This window comes from Elephas maximus, chromosome 4 (genome assembly GCF_024166365.1).
Source record: "Elephas maximus indicus isolate mEleMax1 chromosome 4, mEleMax1 primary haplotype, whole genome shotgun sequence".
Classification (NCBI taxonomy): Eukaryota; Metazoa; Chordata; class Mammalia; order Proboscidea; family Elephantidae; genus Elephas; species Elephas maximus.
The window spans coordinates 172039161-172061727 of NC_064822.1; the positions used below are offsets into that span (position 1 = coordinate 172039161).

The 22567-nt window shown below is 40.9% G+C and overlaps 1 protein-coding gene across 2 annotated transcripts in view; it reads right to left on the reverse strand.

Annotated features, from left to right (window-relative positions):
- The window catches only part of APPL2 (adaptor protein, phosphotyrosine interacting with PH domain and leucine zipper 2), a 64547-nt gene that overhangs the window by 39093 nt on the left and 2887 nt on the right, over positions 1-22567 (reverse strand). For both annotated transcript variants that reach the window (XM_049884235.1, XM_049884234.1), the window contains exon 2: positions 15093-15191. In XM_049884235.1, the coding sequence (XP_049740192.1) occupies positions 15093-15191 (99 nt within the window). The remainder of the gene's footprint in view (positions 1-15092; positions 15192-22567) is intronic.

Consider the following 22567-nt stretch of genomic DNA (forward strand, 5'->3'; position numbering starts at 1 on the left):
ATCCTTTAGAGACCAGTCAATAGATATGATAATTACCCTCTAGGCCATCATAAAAAGCAGGGACCATAGGCTGTCTGAATTCTCTACTTTGTTTGAATTCTCTCCTTCTTTAGAGCTCACTGGGTCCTCGTGGCACAGTGGCTAAGAGCTCAGCTGCTAACCAAAAGGTCAGCAGTTTGAATCTACTAGCTGCTCCTTAGAAACCCTATGGGGCAGCTCTACTCTGTCCTATAGGGTCGCTATGAGTCAGAATCAACTTGATGGTGCCGGGTTTGGTTTTTGGTTTTGGTTTAGAACTCACCGGCAAGTGCTCTGAATAGTAATGGGAAAGCTGCCAGGAGCTGGCTGGCGTCAGTTGCACCCAGGGCAAAACGGGAGAACACTCATATGCCACGTACACAAATTCCATCCACCACAGCTCAGGGATGAAGGGTCACAACATAAACGGCTGCTTTCCAAAACTATTTTGTACAATTAGACCCTGCGGGTCTCACCTAGAAATACCTCATGCTGTGTATTTTCAAATATGTTTTATTTTCACAGTGCAAAGCCAATTAAGATTCTGTTCTATCAGTACAATTGCACTGGAAAATATATCTACGAAATGGCCTGTCACCTGCCCTGAAAGGAAATGAATCTCTCCTGGGAGACACATTATGTCAAGAGTCTTTTGAACTCGACCAACTTTAATCTGACTCATGCTTAATCTACTGTACACAAAGGTCTTATGAAATACTTTACCAACATCATGTAATTAGCCCACACCCAGCTATTTATCTCTGCAATAAGACCTACAAAACTAGAGTTTGGTTGAAGAGTACATATTAGTAGTAACAATAATAAAGACAGCTGCTAACATTTATTGGGTCTTTTCTAGGTACTTGACATTGTTGTCAAGCATTTTTCATATATTATCACATTTAGTCTTTTATATGCACCTATGAGGTACGTACTGTTATTATCCCTATTTTACATATGAGGGGACTGAGGTTCAGAAATGATAAACAATTTTCTAAAATTATACCCTAGTGATTGGTATGGCACAGTCTCAACTCAGGTCTAAATCTTAAAATCCAAGTTCTTAACAATAGGTTATTCTGACCCAAAGTCCAAAACTGTATCTAGTTAGTAGTACTCAGGGGGCAGGCCTTCCAGGACCTTTAGATATGAACATAATTCCCAGACTTTCTATAGTCATGCAAAAGAGGTGGCCTAAAATTCCAATTTGAAATGGATTTCCATGAGTACGGTTCTTTTTGACACCCTGGAATAGCTCCCTACTTTCTATCTGTACTCTCTGATGCCTCATAGGAATCCTGGAAAAAGACAATTTGACAAAAGGTTAATTGACAGTATCTCCTGTGTTAAACAGGAACTCCCAAGGCTGTTGCCAAGGGAGAGAGACAAGTGGTTAGCAAAGATGAAAGGAAAACAGAGCTTCTGGCAAGGGGATGTTTTAGCTTACCATGGGACAGAGAGCTTACTAACTGCAACTGTCACCTGAAACCAGCCAAAGGCCTCTACAGGCAGCATCATCCATGGTGAATGGGAATGGAGAGGGTGGGAACAGGGACAAAGGAAAGCCTTCAGGAGTCAAGTCAAAATGTAGGCATTTGCTTCAATCTATACCGAATATTTATACCGAGTATTTGGTCAGAGATGTTGCCTAAAGCAAAGTGGTTCAAACTCTCTTTCATCTCAGTGTTCACCACAAGCTGGGGGTCAAGGCCCCACTAGTTCAAGAGTCCCTCGAGGCAAGTTAGGCATAGGGGTAGTGAGGAGGGCAGCAAGATCAAAGGCTGAAAAACTGCATTTGGGGCAGAACACTAGGGGCTGCCTGCTGAGGACTTGGACTTTATTTATTTGACTGGAGGCAAACAGAGAAGCGCTGAGGAACTCGGACAGGAGAATGACAAGATCAGACATGAGCTATATAGAAAAACCATAAGTGGCCATAAACTAAACCAACCAAACCTGTTGCTGTCGAGTCGATTCCAACTCATAGTGACCTTATAGGACAGAGTAGAGCTGCCCCACAGAATTTGTAAGGAGCGGCTGGTGGATTCAAACTGCTGACCTTTCTGTTGGCAGCTGAGTTCTTAACCACTACACCACTGGGACTCCTAAGGGGCTATAGTGGGAAGGAAACACCAGAGGGGGAGAGAGAGAATGGCCTGAGGGGGACTAGTCAGGAAGCCATGTGAAGAAGTTGAGGAAAAGATCAAAAAGGGTCTGAGACTGAGCCAGAAAAAGGGTAAGAAATCATAGATCTGAGAGGGACTTCTGCGGCAAAAACATGATGCAGTGAGTGTGAAGGAAGGAGGAGTCAAAGAAAACTGGGCTTCCAGTGTGGATGACTGGGTGGAGGACAGTGCCCTTAGCTAAGGAACTGAGGAAGGAATACAGATTTGGGAATGACAATGAAGAGAAGAGTTGGGATGTGCTGACTTTTAGGAGCAGATGTCCTAAATTCAATCCCATTCAATCCTTATTTATCAAACATTTAATGGGGCCAGGTAAGGTGCCCTGCATCAGAAGTACAGAAAATCTGCTCGCTGGGAGCTCACAGTCCACACAGGATTAAGGAACCCCTACTCAACCTTAAGTACTCTGACCAACAAGTACACTTGGGCATTCAGGTGAACGGCACTTTGGCTAGGCAAGGAGGGAAAGAACGAACAGTGACAGAGATACCTTCTCAAACTTGAGGATAGTCTTAAAGGCTGGGGAGGTCATTTGCCAGGGCAAGAAGTTGATGGGGATTCCTGGCAGCAGGAACAGCACAGCAAAGGCATAAAGTGTGTAGAGTGCCTGGTACATCCAGGATCAGCCACAGACGAGGCTAGAGGAGGCGGCTAATGCTCAGCTCACCAAGAGTTTCATGTGTCCTGCTGAGAAGTTTAAAGTTTCACCTTGTGATTATAGGGAGTCACAGAAGCATCTTAAGCAGGGGCAGCAAAGGGAGGTTTCAGCGTGGTTGAGTTGTATCTAGCTATAGGGTGGAGGGAGAACTGAAGGCAGAAGAAACCTTCCTGGACTGGAAGACGGTTTAGGAGAGCACTGCAATAGCCTGGGTAAGACCAAAAAATGACAATAGGCAAAAGTTGTTTGGAATGTAGACCTAGAGATTAGGAAAGAGACAAAGGCTAAAAACAGAGATTTAGAAATGATTATCATTGCCCAGCGGGCAAATAGAGTGTAACTAGAGAGGGCTTCCGATGGAACTTTGGAGAACACCAAGACTTAAGGAACAGTCAGCAAAAAAGGTACCAGGAAAGAGAACGATGGGTAGAAACTAGGAAGAGACCCAGGACATATCTTGTCACAAGACCATTTCAAAGGCGGTATTATTCACAGAATCAGATGCTGCCCAGGGGCTGATTATGGAGAGGCCAGACCCTTTTTGACCTTTTGCTCAACTTCTTTAAATGGTCTCCTGACTAGTCCCCCTTAGGCAGCCCCCTGCCACGGGGTTGGGATGAAGACCAGATTAAGGTGCCCTAAGGAGCAAATATCAAATATCCAGTGAGGAAGTGAAGAAAGCAAGTACATATTGCTCCTTCAAGAAAGTCAGGATTAGAGGATCACACTTCTATTTAACCCAAATAGCAGCTCTAGTGTAGAGAGCCATCATAACTACAATTATTCTAAGACTTGGAAGATGGTTATGTTAGCACTGAGAGCACTTTGTGCTGCATACTGATCTTGACACTTAGCATAGGCAGTAACTCTATCAACCCTCACAACAGCCCCACGAGGTATTATAATGACCTCTGTTTGACAGATGAGGAAACTCAGGCAATCCAGTGACTTACCTAAGGTCATGCAGCAGGCATCTGAGCCAAGATTGGAACTCAAAGGTCACACACTTAACACTTGTACCTAAGTGAATGACCGTAGACCAGAACAATCTTTTGTGCAAATCTGAAAACCTTCAACGCCAGCATAAGACCACATACGCAAACCAAGTGCAGGAACCCAAGTCCATGAAGTTGTTTTCAGCAACCATCCAGGACCTCTGCACCCTCATACTCAAGGCTACATACACATTTTCTCTCAGTTCCCATCACATAAACTTCTATTTGACTGGTTTTCAGGGGTATTAAAATGTATCGATTAAAACAATTCTGAATAAAAATTAAATAAGGAAAGTTACTCTGGAATACAAAAAGGAATTGGGTCCTACCTCTAACAGCGTACAAAACTGTTAGGCTGATAAATGGGGGTTGTTTTTCTACAGTGACAAGGACAACCTTTGAAAGTTCACACTTCCTTAGGCTCTCCTACCATTTCTGGAGACCACTGTATCAAATGAGTACGTATATGGTAAACAGTAAGAGTGCAGACTTTGGAGTCAAAGACCTGAGTTCAAATTCTGGTTCTACCACTCAGCAGTTATATGACCTTAGGCAAGCTACATGACCTCCTAAGTCCAGTTTCCTCATCTGTAAACACATATTATAATACCTCTCCCTCATTGTGAAAGCTAAATGACAGAATGCACAGAAGATGGCTAACCTAGTGTGTGGCACTTTTATGTGTCTAATAAAGGGAGGCTATTACTTTTATTAAAATACACAGCTCTGACAATAGATAGCATCAACGAATCCAGAAGTTGGCTCTTTTAGCCAGACTGACAAGGAAAAAAAGATAAAAGATGCAAGTAACTAAAATGAGGAATAAAAGTGAGAATATTACTGCTGACCAATTAGAAATAAAAAGGATCATAAGAGAATACCATAACAATTGTATGCTAACACTAGATAACTCAGATGAAACACATGGATCCTAGAAAAGCGTTGCCACGGAGTTAGTTCCGACTCATAGTGACCATCCCCATCTCTGTTCTACTGTGCAGAGTAGAACAGCTCCATAGGGTTTTAAAGGCTGTGACCTTTCAGAAGCAGATCACCAGACCTGTCTTCTGAGGAACCTCTGGATGGATTCAAATTACCAATCGTTCGGTGAATAGTAGAGCGTTTAATGGTTTGTGCCACCCATGGACAGAAACATATAAACTAGCCAAACTGACTCAAGAAGAAAAACCTCAACGAACCCAGAACAAGTGAAGAGATCAAGTCAGTAATTGAAAACCTCCCAAGAACAACAAAAAAGAGTCCTGGATCAGATGGCTTCACTGGGGAACTCTACCAAACATTTAAGAAAGAATTAAAACCAATCCTTCTTAAACTCTTCCAAAAAGAAGAGACGGGAACACATCCTAATTCATTCTACCAGGCCAGAATTACCCTAATATCCAGCTAGACAAAGACATCACGAGAAAAATATAGACCAATATCCCTTATGAATACAGATGCACAAATGTTCAATAAACTACTAGCAAACCACATCCAACACCATATTAAGAGGATTATACACCAAGACCAAGTGGGATTTATTTCAGGAATGCAAAAGTGGTTCGAAAATAGACAACGTTATACACATCAATGATGTTGTCATTAAGTGCTGCTGAGTTAGTTCTGACACATAATGGCCCCACGTACGACAGAGCGAAACACTGCCTGGTCCTGCACCGTCCTCACGATCGTTGTTATCCTTGAGCCTGTTGTTGCAGCCACTGTGTCAATCCATCTCACTGAGGGCCTTTCTCTTTTTGCTGACCCTCTACCTTACCAACCCTGATGATCTCCAGAAACTGATTCCTCCTGACAACATGTCCAAAGTATGTGAGATGATGTATCACCATCCTTGCTTCTAAGGAGCATTCTGGCTTTATTTCTTCCAAGACAGGTTTGTTCACTCTTTTGGCAGTCCATGGTATATACAATATTCTTCGCCAACACCATAATTCAAAGGCATCAACTCTTCTTCGGTTTTCCTTATTCACTGCCCATCTTTCACATGTATATGAGGCAAAAGAAAACACCATGGCTTGGATGAGGGTCTCCTCAGTCCGTACATCTTTGCTTTTTAACACTTTAAAGAGGTCTTTTGCAGCAGATCTGCCCAACACAATGCGATGTAGAAGGAAATGAACCACACGATCATCTCAATCAACAGAGAATAGGCATTTGACAGAATCCAACACCCTTTCATAATGAAACACTCAACAAACTAAGACTCAGGGAAATTTCTTCAATATGATAAAGGGCATGTATGAAAAACCCACAGATAACATCTTTGTTGTCAGATGCTGCCGAGTCACTTCCTACTCACAGAGACCCTATGTACAACAGAATGGAACACTGCCCTGTCCTGTGCCATCCTCACAGCTGTTGTTATGCTTGAGCCCATTGTTGCAATCACTGTGCCAAGTCACCTCGTTGAGGGTCTTCCACTTTTTTGCTGACTTTCTACTTAACCAAGCCTGATGTCCCTCTCCAGGGAGGGGTCCCTTCTGATAACATACCCAAAGTATGTATGGTGAAATCTCACCATCCTTGCTTCTAAGGAGTATTGTGGCTGTACTTCTTCCAAGACAGATTTGTTCATTCTTCTGAAGTCCATGGTATATTCGATATTCTTCACCAATACTATAGTTTGAATTCATCAATTCTTCAGTCTTCTTTATTCATTCGTCCAGCTTTAGCCTGAATATAAGCAACTGAAAACACCAAGGCTTGGGTCAGGTTCACCTTAGTCCTTAGAGTGACATTTTTGCTTTGTAACACTTTAAAGAAGTCTTGTGCAGCAGATTTGTCCAATACAATACATCGGTTGAGCTCTTGAATGCTGCTGCCATGGACATTGATTATGGATCCATGTAAAATGAAATCCTTGACAACTTCAATCTTTTCTCCATTTATCATGATGTTGCTTATTGGTCCAGTTGTAAGAATTTCTCTTTTCTTTACATTGAGCTGTAATCCATCCTGAAGGCTGTAGTCTTGATCTTCATCAGTAAGTGCCTCAAGTCCTCTTTGCTTTCAGCAACCAAGGTGGTGTTATTTGCATATTGCAAGTTGTTAACAAGTCTTCCTCCAATCTTGATATCATGTTCTGCTTCACAGAGTCCAACTTCTTGGATTATTTGCTCAGCATACAGACTGAATAGGTATGGTGAAAGGATACAACCCAGATGAACACCTTTCCTGATTTTAAACCACGCAGTATCCCCGTGTTCTGTTCCAACAACTGCCTCTTGGTCTATGCACAGGTTCCTCGTGAACACAATTAAGTGTTCTGAAATTCCCATTCTTTGCAATGTTATCCATAATTTGTTATGATCTACACAGTCGAATGCCTTTGCATACGCAATAAAACATAGGTAAACATCTTTCTGGTATTTTCTTTCAGCCAAGATTCATCTGACATCAACAATGATATCCCTCGTTCCACATCCTCTTCTGAATCCAGCTTGAATCTCTGGCAGTTCCCTGTTGATGTACTGCTGTAGCTGCTTTTGAATGATCTTCAGCAAAATTTTACTTGTGTGTGATGTTGTTCGATAATTTCTGCATTCTGCTGGATCACCTTCCATTGGAACAGGCAGGAATATGGATGTCTTCCAGTCAGATGGCCAGGTAGCTGTCTTCCAAATTTCTTGGCATAAACAAGTGAGCGCTGCCAGAGCTGCATCCATTTGTTCAAACATCTCAGTGAGTATTCCATCAATTCCTGGAGCCTTGTTTTTCGCCAATGCCTTCAGTGCAGCTTGGACTTCTTCCTTCAGTATCATGGGTTCTTGATCATATGCTTACCTCCTGAATGGTTGAACATGGACCAATGATGTTATCTGTGGGTTTTTCATACATGCCCTTTATCATATTGAAGAAATTTCCCTGAGTCTTAGTTTGTTGAGTGTTTCATTATGAAAGGGTGTTGGATTCTGTCAAATGCCTATTCTCTGTTGATTGAGATGATCGTGTGGTTCATTTCCTTCTACATCGCATTGTGTTGGGCAGATCTGCTGCAAAAGACCTCTTTAAAGTGTTAAAAAGCAAAGATGTACGGACTGAGGAGACCCTCATCCAAGCCATGGTGTTTTCTTTTGCCTCATATACATGTGAAAGATGGGCAGTGAATAAGGAAAACCGAAGAAGAGTTGATGCCTTTGAATTATGGTGTTGGTGAAGAATATTGTATATACCATGGACTGCCAAAAGAGTGAACAAACCTGTCTTGGAAGAAATAAAGCCAGAATGCTCCTTAGAAGCAAGGATGGTGATACATCATCTCACATACTTTGGACATGTTATCAGGAGGAATCAGTTTCTGGAGAAGAATATCAGCCTTGCTAAAGTAGAGGGTCAACAAGAAGAGGAAGGCCCTCAATGAGATGGATTGACACAGTGGCTGCAACAACAGCTCAAGGATAACAACGATCGTGAGGACGGTGCAGGACCGGGCAGTGTTTTGCTCTGTCGTATGTGGGGTCGCTATGTGTCAGACAGCACCTTTAGTGTGTATAATATTGATTGTCTATTGTCAAACCACTTTTGCATTCCTGAAATAAATCCCACTTGGTCTTGGTGTATAATCCTCTTAATATGATGTTGGATATGGTTTGCTAGTAGTTTATCGAACATTTTTGCATCTATATTCATAAGCGATATTGGTCTGTATTTTTCTCATTATGTCTTTGTCTAGCTGGGTATCAGTGTAATCCTGGCCTCATAGAATGAATTAGGATATGTTCTTTTCTACTTTTTGGAAGAGTTTAAGAAGGATTGGTTTTAATTCTTTCTTAAATGTTTGGTAGAGTTTCCCAGTGAAGCCATCTGATTCAGGATTTTTTTTTTTTTTGGTTGGGAGATTTTTGACTACTGATTTGATCTCTTCACTTGTTATGGGTTTGTTGAGATTTTTCTTCTTGAGTCAGTCTGGGTAGTTTATTTGTTTCTGTCTATGTTCCCAGTAGGTACATTAATTTGTTTAACTCGGTATCTGTATTTATCACCATTCCTAAAGAAAAATATTTTCTTTTTTATACTAGATTTATGCATATTTTCCCTTCTAAGTATTTCATTCTTATCCCCTGCAACTGACTTTACCCCAATTTGAGAAGATACTATTCCCACTTCCAATTCAGGGTTTCAGTTTTTAGGATCAGTAGTCCTGAACTCTAAAACGTTTGGTTAAGAGCAGTTACAGACATGTGACTATGTTTGATTAAGCCTGAGTGGCTGAAGGAATATGAAAGAGTCTTAACCATGATTCTCATGTCAAAAAATTCCATCCAGACTACCCGAGCCAATGACAGAGGCTGGTCACCAGTTAGAGGAGATAGGAAGGGTATGAGAGCTACAAGGTTTCACTCATACTTCCGGGAACAGTCTTACTGCCAGCAGCCAGGAACATCACTTCACCTGCTTGTTTTCTTCAGTAAAATATCTGAGATGAGAACAGCAGAGTACCTAAGCAGATTTCATGGTCAGACTCTGTTATATCCATTTTAAAAGATTAAAAAAATGAAACAGAAATTATGCAGGTATACAGAATCAAAACAAGTATCCTATCAAATGTACTAAATACAAAATCTGAGCAGATTTAACTGAATATGTATACAACAGATCTCTGTGCTTCATTAATACAGTAGAGATCTGTACAGCTTCCTTCATTCAAATAACCCACAATGGAGTTCCCACCCTGTGCAAAGGCACACTTAACAGTTAAGAGATCAGATGCAACTCCAGGGTCTAATGTAAGATGCTGAAAACAGCCATAGCCTACAGCTTTACCCCAGAGCTTGGGCCAAATAAATTTCCTTTAAACCAGCTACAATCAGCAAAACGGCTCACACAACTTTCCTTCAGTTTTTCTCACTCTTCCTCTTTCTCAGTGAAGGTCTGAGCAGCATTCGCTTTATCAGAATCTAGAAATTTACCATGTGGTCTGGTTAAAATATCTAACTTTTATGACTATTTATCATTTATCAGCAGCATAAACCTGGTTTTTAAAATATAATCATGAAGAAATACATCTTGCTAAGTGCCTCTGTCTTAAAAAATGAAATTTTAAGTTTAAACCCTGGTGGCGTAGTGGTTAAGTGCTACAGTGCTAATCAAAGGGTCGGCAGTCCGAATCCGCCAGGCGCTCCTTGGAAACTCTGTGGGGCAGTTCTATTCTGTCCTATAGGGTCGCTATGAGTCGGAATCGACTCCACAGCACTGGGTTTGGTTTTTTTTTTTAAATCTAATTCAGCATGCCTGGGGGCACAGTCTTTAAAAAATAAAGTGATATTAAACCAAGAAAACATAACTTAGGGAAGAAAAACTTCAGTGAAGACATTGAGAAGTTTTACTACCTTAATATACACCCAAACAAACTGATCAAAGAGGAGTCAGAATTTTTTTTTTTTTTAAACTAAAAAAATAACACGAGCTTTCAAAGAAACCTGAAAACCCAACTGACCCTCACCCAGCCAACGTGAATACAGCTGATCACTGTTTGAATCAGTGGCTGAGTTTGGCAGCGCTGACCGGACATTCTCACTAGCATCTGCTGCAGGAAACTGTGAGGCAGGGGAATGGGTTTCTGGCCAGTAGGAGTACCCACGTGATGGTCATGTGGTGTGAATTAAAAGCTGGTTATAGCCTCTTGGAATGCAAGACCAACTTAATTTTGGCAAAATGTAGTTTTCTAGTTCAAAAAAAAAAAAAAAAAAAGGCATAATAGGGTGTCTGGATATCTCCAAGTAAATGATTCTGACAGACATGGAAAGGCAGAACGGAGACTCTTGGGGGTGGCAGAAATACACTCCTTTGAGCTTTGGGCCTTTAAGGCCTCAAATAGGAGACAAATCATTTAATGACAATATTCAAACCACTGAAGAGCAAACAAGCTCAGGTATAAGCCCAGTAAAAATCCCTATTTTTGTTACGTTAAAAATGTTTCAGGAAAAATACAAAAACATATAATATGAATAAACACAGCTTTAAAAAAATCAACAAAGCACTCATGACCCTGAATTCTGAATGTCTTACCAAATCAAACAAACAAAATCACAAATGAGTACTTCATTCTTTTGGTAGTCAAAATGAGATCTAATTAATAATTTACACTTGTATAACATTACATAGTTTACAAATATACATCTCCAGCCCTGAACTCTGGATCTGAACTTTCAAGACATCTTTTCCCACTTTAATGCACCATTATTTAAAAAAAAAAAACACTACTGTCAAGTCAATTCCAATTCACAGTGACTGTATAGGACAGAGTAGAATGGCTCCCATAGGGTTTCCAAGGAGCACCTGGTAGATTCGAACTGCCAACCTTTTGGTTAGCAGGTGTACTCTTAACCACTATGCCACCAGGGTTTCCTAATCCCCCATAAAAAATCCCCCATGGACACTTCAAAATCAGTCTTGGAAGTATGAGCTGCCTCCTCCCATCCCTCATCCCCAAAACACACCCTGTTCTTCTTGCCAGGCTCTACCATCTATGCACTCCATTCAAGGCAAAGAGCTCGGTTATCCCTTACTCACCCTACCTCTTCATACCACCAATCTGCCTTCTAAACACTTCTGAAATACAACCACTTCTTTCCATAGCTACTGTCACTTCCCTAGTTCAGGCAACCATCCCCATTATTAGTATTAAGGGTTTGGGCTTGGGCTGCAGACTTCCTCTCCAATGTACTGACTGGGTGGACTTGGACAAGTTACTCATCTTCAAATTCCTTAGTCTCTTGACCTATAGAGAATAATAACAATGCCCACATCACAGAATTGTTGAGGAATTTAAATGAGATAATTAATGTAAAAGCCTCTGAAACAGTGCCTGCCTGGAAGCTCTGAAGTATTCAATAAATCACAACTATCACAATCATCCTCCTTCTCGGTGCCCAGTGCAAATCCTCTGGGTTGGTGACTCTCCTAGCTCCCCTAAAACTTCTGGTAGTTGGCTGTCTGTCTCTCAGTTCAGCTGTAAACAAGCTGATTGCAGGAACTGAGTCTACTTCTATAATCTCCAGGTACCTAACCTATAGCTGGCACTCAAATATATGTTATATAAATGCTTAATTCCATTCAAGCATTTATTGACTACCTACTGCGTTTCACGAAAAGTCTTCCCTATTTTTTTTTTATACAGTTTAAAATGCATGATCCCCATTGCATAGTCCATACTATTCTTTATAAGAAATCTCATTACAGTAATCCTAATAAAAGGAGCCCTGGTGGCACATTGGTTAAGCACTCAGCTACTAGCCAGAAGGTTGGCGGTTGGAACCCACAAGCCGATCCATGTGAGAAAAGACCTGGTGAACTGCTGCTGTAAAGAATACAGCCTAGGAAACCCTAGGAACAGTTCTGCTCTATCATATAAGGTCGAAATCAATTCATCAGCACACAACAACAATAACAATCCTAACGACAGTCATAACAGAACCCTTTCTTGAAAATACTTTTCCTACCTTTCAAAATCATCTTTCTCATTCTTCTCAAATAGTTTGTAATGATTACCACCTGTATTTCAAAGTTGTCTCTCTCATAAAGGCTATTTGTCAACAATTATATACACATGTACCCAAAACTAAGTAACCTTCCATGAAAGTATCTTTTATCAATTCATTTATCATCAATAAAAATAAGCACTTGAACTTTCTCTCTTCAGAGAGCTACGCAGTCCATTCACTTATCTCTCTGGGTCTTATTCAAATGTCATCTTCTCAACAGGCTATCCTATTTAGACTGACAGTCCCCGCCCCCCTTCCCAGGTTAATTTTTCTCCACAGAACTTATCAACTACTGTCACACTATATGCTATTGTTAGCTGCTGTCCAGTCGGCCCCTGACTCATGGTGACCTCCTGCACAATGGCACGAAACTCTCGCCTGGTCCTGCATCATCCCCATGCTCATGGTGGATACAATCGAACACACTATATACTTTATATATTTATGTATTTATCTTGTTCATTGTCTATCTCCCCTCACAAAAAATATAAGCTCCACAGGACAAGAATTTTTGTTTACTGACCTATCCCCAGAACTTACAACTATGCCTCACACACAGTTATTCAACTATCTGTTAGATAAATGGCCCATTGCTGTCAAGTCGATTCGGACTCACAGCAACACTACAGGACGGAACAGAACTGCTCTTCAGGGTTTCCAAGGCTGTAAATCTTTACAGAAACAGACTGTCACATCTTTCTTCTGCGGAGTGCTGGTGGGTTTGAACTGCTGACCTTTTGGTTAGCAGCTGAGTGCTTTAACCACTGTGCCACCAGGGCTCCTTTGCATAAATAAATTAGTGATTAATAGAACAAGAATAATAATAAATTATATATAAGTATCAAGAGCTATATACTACTAAATACAGTATGTCTTTGATATCATCAGTAAGACAGAAACATATTAACACATATAGATTTAAGTCACCAAGGGATCAATAATGAGAAATACTAGTTGCCATATTTTGATGTGTGTCATAGATTAAATTGTATCCCGCCAAAATATGTGTCAACTTGATTAGGCCATGATTCTCAGTGTCTTAGTCATCTAGTGCTGCTATGACAGAAATACCACAAGTAGATGATTTATTTTCTCATACTCTAGTAGGTGGGAAGTCCAAATTCAGGGCATGAGCTGCAGGGGAAGGCTTTCTCTCTCTGTCAGCTCTGGAGGAAGGTCTTGTCATCAATCTTCCCCTGGCCTAGGAGCTTCTCCACGCAGGAACCCCAAGTCCAAAGGACATGCTATGCTCTTGGCACTGCTTTCTTGGTGGTATGAGGTCCCCAACTCTCTGCTTGCTTCCCTTTCATCTCTTGTAAGAAAAAATGTGATGCAGGCCACACTCCAGGGAAACTCCCTTTACATTGGATCAGGGATGTGACCTGAGCAAGGGTATTATGTCCCATCCTAACTCTCTTTAATCACAGGCAGAAATTATGATTTATAACACATACAAAAATCACAAAATGGAGCACAACCACGCAATACTGGGAATCGTGGCCTAACCAAGTTGACACATATTTTGGGGGGACACAATTCAATCTATGACACCCAGTATTGTGTAATGGTCTTCCATGTTTTCATCTGATGTAATCATCCTGCATTTTGTGATATTATGTAAATATTCCCCATTTTAAATCCTAGAACTTTTATGAGGTGGGATTAAGGTAGGGTGTATCTTGAGTCACACTGCCTTATTCAAGTCACACCCTTATTCAAGTCATCACCTTACCTAAGTCACAACTTTTGTCTTAGAAGAGATCAAAGGAGAGAGAAGTATGCAGAGAGAGGAGGGACCTCACTACCATGATGAAAGAAGACCTGGGAGCAGAGCATATCCTTTGGATACAGGGTCCCTGTGCTGAGAACCTCCTAGAGCCAGGGTAAGACTGATGCCAAGACACTTGGAGACCTCCAAGGAATGCCAGGCCCACAAATGCTGAAAGGAGATGAGGACCTTCCTCCAGAGCCAACAGAGAGAGAAAGCCTTCCTCTAGAGCTGGCACCCTGAATTCAGACTTCTAGTCTCCTAAACTGTGAGAGAATAAATTTGTTTGTTAAAGACATACACTTGTGGAATTTCTGTTACAGCAGCACTAGATAACTAAGACAATCTGTAACATAAAGAATTTTATTTCTAGCTAACTCACATGCATTCTTTCAGGAAGTAACACACATGGGCACTTCTTAATCTTAAAATGATTTACTTTTGCTACTCAGCAATTTATTTTCCTTGGTTTTTCAAGCCAGAGATGTTTGTTCCTCAAAACAAAGAAGCCACCCACTAGTTTCAGAGCTGTGACTCAAGTCTTTTCAGCGGAAGCACTTGAAAAAACATATCTACCCTCCCACGTTGACATCTAAGACTGCCCATTTATGAGAAAGATAAAGAACACGTATCCAATACTGAACCCACTCATTCACAAGTAGAAAGAGGAGACTCAAATGTTTCCCTTTGGAGTTGAATTAAAAAAAAAAAATTATAAGCAGTTATGTGGTCCCTCTCTACTGTACCTAGTTACAGGAAAATTATTCTCTTTTTTGAGCAACGAAAACAGACTATCCTTAGTTTTTTGAAGTGAAAAGAAATGAGAGAAACAATTCTGATTTTATTTCAAAATTTTAGATAGTGTTTTTCTGAGTCAAATTCCTCAACCTCCTGAGAGAAATTCAAGATGAGGGCAGAGAGCTGTTACTCTGCTCCTCTCCAGGTGAGGGGGCAGCAGCATACCTGAGCTCCATAGACACGCTGCATTGCCTGGAGCAGCTGGTTGGTATAATCCGTGAGGGTGCCAGCATCTTCTTCAAATACACTCAGTAAAGAGCGAGTCTGCAAGAAAAGAAAAGTCAATTTTATTTCTAAATGGAAAAGTTAAACAAAGGAGGTAGAAAACACATACATACAAATTAAAATGGGGAGAAGGTGCTTGTTCTCTGACTTTATTATTAATACCAGTACATGTTGATTCCTGGATCTTTAATTTAAAACTCCTTTTCTAATCCTTCATAGACTATACAGCACAGGAGCAGTTAAATACAATTTGAATATCAGAGTAGGAAAATCAAATTTTTAAAAGATTAGTATTGAAGGGCTATTATCTGTCCTAGTGTTAGCGACTTTCTAAGCACCAATAAAGTCCATCCAATAAAAAAGGTGTTAAAACAGCAGCCTCCATAGATAGGAAGACTCAGTATTGTGAAAATGTCAATTCTACCCAAAGTGATCTACAGATACAATGCAATCCCGATCCAAATTCCAATGATATTTTTTAATGAGATGGAGAAACAAATCACCAAGTTAGTATAGAAAAGGAAGAGACCCCAGGTAACCATTACTGAAGAAGGACAAAGTGGAAGGCTTCACACCACCTCATTTTAGAACCTATTATACCGCCACAGTAGTCAAAACAGCCTGATACCGGTACAACAACAGATACGCAGACCAACAGAAAAAAATTGAGAACCCAGATGTAAATTCATCCACCTATGAGCAGCTGATATTTGACAAGGGCCCAATGTTCGTTAAATGGGGAAAAAACAGTCTACCAAATGATGCTAGCATAACCGGATCTCCATCAGCAAAAAAATGAAACAAGACCGATACCTTACACCATGCACAAAAACTAACTCAAAATGGATCAAAACCTTAAATATAAAATCTAGAACAATAAAGATCATGGAAGAAAAAATAGGGACAATGCTAGGAGCCCTAATACATGGCACAAACAGTATACAAAACACAACAATGCACAAACATCTGAAGAGAAACTAGGTAACGGGGAGCTCCTAAAAATCAAACACTTAAGCTCATCAAAAGACTTCACCAAAAGAGTAAAAAGACAACCTACAGACTGGGAAAAAATTTTTGGCTATGACATATTTGATCAGGGCCTAATCTCTAAAATCTACAAGATATTGCAAAACTTCAACAAGATAAAGACAACCCAATTAAAAAATAGGCAAAGGATATGAATAGGCACTTCACTAACAACATTCAGGCAGCTAACAGATACATGAAGAAATGTTCATGATCATTAGCCAGTATAGGAATGCAAATCAAAACTACAATGAGATACCATCTCACCCCAACAACAACAAAAAAATCCAAAAAACACAAAATAATAAATGTTGGAAAGGTTGTGGAGAGACTAGAACACTTATGCACTGCTGGTGGGAACGTAAAATGGTACAACCACTTCAGAAATCGATTTGGTGCTTCCTTAGAAAGCTAGAAATAGAATTGCTGTATGATCCAGCAATACTGCTCCTTGGAATATATCCTAGAGAAATAAGAGCCTTCACACAAATAGATATATGCACACCCATGTTCACTGCAGCACTGTTCACAATAGCAAAAGATGGAAACAACCTAGGTGCCCATCAATGGATGAATGGGTAAACAAATTATGGTATATTCACACAATGAAATACTATGCAACGATAAAGAACAATGATGAACCCACAAAATATAACAGGGATGAATCTGGAAGGCATTATGCTGAGTGAAAATAGTCAGTCGCAAAAGGGCAAATATTGTATGAGACCACTATTATAAGAACTCAAGAAAAGGTTTAAACACAGAAGAATACAGTCTTTGATGGTTACGAGGGTGGTGAGGGAGGGAGGGGGTATTCACTAACTAGATACTAGACAAGAATTATCTTAGGTGAAGGGAAGGACAACATACAATACAGGGGAAGTCAGTACAACTGGACTAAGCCAAAAACTAAGAAGTTTCCCAAATACAACCAAACACTTCGAGGGATGGAGTAGTAGAGGCGGGGGTCTGGGAAGCACGGTTTTAGGGGACATCTAGGTCAACTGGCATAACAAAGTTTATTAAGAAAATGTTCTGCATCCCACTTTGGTGAGTGGCATCTGGGGTCTTAAAAGCTATTGAGAGGCCATCTAAGATGCATCAATTGGTCCCAAGCTACCTAGAGCGAAGAAGAATGAAGAACACCAAAGAAAAAAAGAAAATACTAGTCCAAGTGACAAGAAGGGCCACATAAACCAAAGACTCCATCATCCTGAGACCAGAAGAACTAGATGGTGCATGACTACCACTAATGACTGCCCTGACAGGGAACACAACAGAGAGTCCCTGATGGAGCAGGAGAAAACTGGGGTGCAGAATTGAAATTCTAGTAAAAAGGCCAGACTTAATGGTCTGAGACTGGAGGAACCCCAGAACACATGACCCCGGACTCTCGTTAACCCAGAACTAAAACCACTCCTGAAGCCAACTCTTCAGACAAAGATTAGACTGGAGTATAAGACATAAAATGATACTCGTGAAGAGTATGCTTCTTATTTCAAGTAGATACAGGAGGCTAAATGGGCAGCTCCTGTTCAGAGGCGAGATGAGAAGGCAGAAAGGGACAGGAGCTGGTTGAATGGACACGGGAAATATGGGGTGGAAAGGGGGAGTGTGCTGTCACATTACAGGGATAGCAACTAGGGTCACGTAACAATGTATATATAAATTTTTGTATGAGAGATTGACTTGAGCTGTAAACTTTCACCTAAAGCACAATTTAAAAAAAAAGGGCAGCCTCTCTCTTCAAGTCCATAAACTAAACAAGAGGTTAGGCCTATCTGTGTACCTGGGGTGTGGTCAGGACTCCAACTCTGCTGGAGGGTAATTACCCCGGCAGTTAACCATCTGTCTGCTTTTCTGCAATCTTGGACATCTTGCAGTAATGTGTCATTTTTTCCTCTTAAGACACTACAGTCAATTCCCATGTTTTTTGTCATATTTTATGCAACTAACTTTTAAACTCATGTGCAGGAAATTTCACGAACCCTGGACTCAGCAGCAATAGCTCTGGGCACAAGACTCAAACAGTAACTTAACAAGAATGCTAGCTCGGTTCTTTCGGGAAGAATGACTACTCAGTGCTCTGAAAGCAGCTGAGCAACGTCCTTAGAGGAAGGGTATTTGCTGTTGCTTTCACGCACAGTGCCTGGCACACACTAAAGAGTATATCGGATGGTGTATGAAGAGCTATCAAGGTGTTATGTAAGAGACCACATCTACTCGAGGGACTACTACTTCAGTGATAATGGGATCTTTACTTCAGAAAATAACCCATCAGGCTTAGAATAGAGGCTAAGCTACAGAAATGCCTTTAATGAGGTGATACCAAAGCACTTTACAAACAACAATCCATTAAGGCTCATTATCTCCCTGAAATTAAATTTCAATTCCTTCTTTTTCTAACCTACTTGGGGTAAGCGAGCAATAACTGACCCCAAAGCATCCCCAATAAACTGGAATAGGAACTCAGGCATTTGGATGGTTCCCTCCTACCACACATGTTCTACCCCTGATTAAATTCCAAAAACTGGTGTACTTCACAACAGAAAAGGCCTATGTCAGCTTTGCCCAGTGTCCTTAAGGGCAAAAATAACTGCTCTGAGATCAATGTACTTTCTTCTGTACCAATTCTTATCGACAGAAGAACCACAATGCTACAAATGAAGGACAAGTAAATGAATAAATCAACTGTAAGATAATTTTTAAAAAGCGCTCCCAACGAGAGCAAAACACCGTCACAGAGCTTACGTTGTGTACAATGAGTGAGTCAGAACAGGGTTCTTCAAATATTTTTATTATAATCCACAGTAAGAAATACATTTCACATCAAGACCTAAACAACATTTATCACACTGATTTTTTTCTATTCGATTCTATTCTGTTCTGTTCAATTCAATTTTGTTCTACCCATTTGTAACCAAAATGCCGGCTGTGGATTTCATAACGGACTAATGGATCTTGACTGGTAGGTGAAAAACACTGGTTTAGAATTCACTACTACAACTCCTGAAAATATTTAGAAGCCCTGGTGATACAGTGGCTAAAGTGCTCAGCTGCTACCTGAAACTCTGGTGGTTTGACCTACTAGTTGCTCTGTGGGAGAAATATGTGGTAGTCCGCTTCCGCAAAGATTATAGCCTTGGAAAACCCTACAGGGCAGTTCTACTCTGTCCTATAAGGTTCCTATGAGTTGGAATCGACTTGAGCATGGTGGGTTTGGTTTTTAAAATATTTGAAAAAATTATGTGAGAAAAAGACAAAACATACTGTTGAAAACATTCTCAGAACCTACACTGGGGAGGGGGTCTGTCATTCAATATCCATTCATTCATCCCGGCCATTGCCTAACATTTAATTAAACAGTGTGCTGGGTATTGAGATTCAAAGGTGAGAAGAACCGACTCTATCTTCTCCAGGAGTTTACCGTCCACTCAGGTCTCTCAAAGGATCTGTAATTACCTTGAGAGCATGTCGCTACAAGGTCCAAATCTAGGCTATAGCACTAATAAGCCAGGTAAATAAGATTATTGCTGTTGTTACTAGATGCCGTTGAGTCGCTTCCGACTCACAGTGATCCTATGTACAACAGAATGAAACACTACCCGGGTCCTGTGCCATCCTCATGACCATTGTTATCCCTGAGCCCACTGTTGCAACCACTCTGTCAATGGACCTCATTGAAGGTCTTCGTCTTCTTCCCTGGCCCTCTACCAAGCATAATGTCCATCTCCGGGGACTGATCCCTCCTGATAACATGTCCAAAGTATGTGAGATGATGTATCATCATGCTTGCTTCTAAGGAGCATCGCGGCTGTACTTTTTCCTGGGCAGATTTGTTCATTCTTCTGGCTGTCCATGGTATATTCAATATCCTTCACCAACACCATAATTCAAAGCCATCAATTTTTCTTCAGTCTTCCTTATTCATTGTCCAGCTTTCGCATGCATATGAGGTGAATGAAAACACCATAGCTTGGTGTAAATCTTTATGGTGTTTTCACCATAGAAATTTACACCAAACGAAGTCCTCTTCACTTTCAGCAACCAAGGTTGTGTCATCTGTACATCGTAGGTTGTTAATGAGTCCTGATGCTATGTCCTTCTTCATACAGTCCAGATTCTCAGATTATGTGCTCAGCATACACACTGAATAAGTATGGTGAAAGGATGCAACCCTGATGCATACCTTTCTCAACTTTAACCACACAGTATCCTCCCCCTTGTTCTGTTCGTATGACTGCCTGGTTTAAATACAGGTTCTGCATGAATACGATTAAGTATTCTGGGATTTCCATTCTTCGCAATGTTATTCATAATTTGTTATGATCCACACAGTCGAATCCTTTGCACAGTCAATAAAACACAGGTAAACATCTTTCTGGTATTCTCTGCTTTCAGTCAGGATCAGTCTGACATCAGCAGTGATATACCTGGTTCCATGTCCTTTCCTGAATCCGGCTTGAATTTCTGGCAGTTCGTAACGAAGTGTCAACTAGTGCTTGACATACAGTGACAGCAGGGATGATGCTGATGATAACGAATTTTAGTGATTGCTTATTATACACCAGGCACTAAGTGCTTTACAATGTATAATTTCACGTTAATGCTGCAGCGACCCTGTAGTTTACATAACCATTGCGGTCTAGTTGATTCCAACTCACAGTGACCCTATAGGACAGAGCAGAAATGCCCTACAGGGTTCCCAAGGGTGTAAATCTTTATGGAAGCTGACTGCCACATCTTTCTCCCATTGAGCAGCTTGTGGGTTTGGACCACCAACCTGAGTGTTCAGCCACTGCACCACCAACGCTCCAGTAATCTATATAAACTCAAAACCAAACCCCTTGCTGTCAAGTCGATTCTGACTCATAGCAACCCTACAGCACAGAGTAGAACTGCCCCATAGAGCTTCCAAGATGGCAAATCTTTACGGAAGCTGGCTACCATGTCTTTCCTCCTCAGAGCAGCTGATGGGTTCCAACCGCTAACCTTTTGGTTATCAGCCGAGCACTTAACCACTGTACCACCAGGGCTCCTTCGCAATGCTGCAGAAGCCCACTACAGCTTATTATGATTGTGGCATCCTTCCAGCTTTCTTTGCTACAATTAATGTCTAGGGGAATGGGAAAGAAAGGGGGTGATACAATTGGATTGAGGATATTTAATTTAAGAAAATACTACTGATGCCATTTTGCTGATCCCATTTATTGGTTTTAATACTCTTAGGAATAAAATACAAAGGAAGGTGAAAATTAAGACAAAAAGAGAGGACTTACATAAATGTCTTCCATAAAGAGGATGGAAAGAAAACTAAAACTACCACTTACTCTGTACCTCCTATGTGCCAGACCCTGCGCTGGGCACTAAACATTTATTTCATTTAATCCTCCACCAACTTTATGAGGCAGATACTGTGTTACATTAATCCATATCACAGATGATCAAACTGAGGTTCATCACGGTGAAGGAACTTGCTCAACCTCCCATGGCTGGGAAGCAGCAGGGCTGGGATGAAAACCCAAGTGTCTGGCACTAAATGCCAGGTTTCCATCACTGCAGGAGGCTGTGTCCATCATCCCAGCAGGACAGGTCTGAGCAGTGACCACACTCTTTTGATTCCCAGCCTACAGTCCTGCCTGGAGGCAAGATATAAGCTGACTGGAGCTGGTTTCTCCTTAGTCATCCTATTGTCATAGGCTCACCTGTAATGTCTGCCAAGGAACTACATCACAGGTGTTCTGGTGTGGTTTGGACAGAGAGGATTGTTCCTAGGTGGGCCAATCACTGCATAATCTTAATTAGAATTTAGTCTTTAATTTCTTGGTGCTGTAGTTATGCTAATTGCAAAAAAAAAAAAAAAAGTAGCAGTGCTTTTGTCTTCACCTTATCTCAAAAGCATACTACTTACAGGACAAGAGAGTACATTCCTAAAGAAGTACGAGCTACAGGAGCTCAAAGCTGCATTTATGTTCCATGACAGCAGTGTTCACACCGTACTGCAACTGCTGCCTTACTTACCTGTGCCCAAGAACAGACTGTGAACGAGCTGAGGGCAGACACTTGTATTTTACTTATTACATTCCCAGCATCTAGCAGTGCCTAGTGAGCGGCAGAGGCTCACAAACAGTAATGGAGACAAGTGTCTTAATCCCTAAAACATTCCATATTTCATGTGTTGAGGTAAGCCCAAATAATAACATGCACATAGCTAGTTTTACAATGTATTGTGCAACCCTCTGAACTAAAAAAGAGAAAATAAATAGATGAGTCTAAGGGCAGTCAACTGCTATTCAGCTTTTCTTGGGTCACTCAGTTCAAACACAAAAGCTTTTGTGTTCATTTAATTAGCCATGTACAACCAGGTGACTGGTACGACTCATAATTAC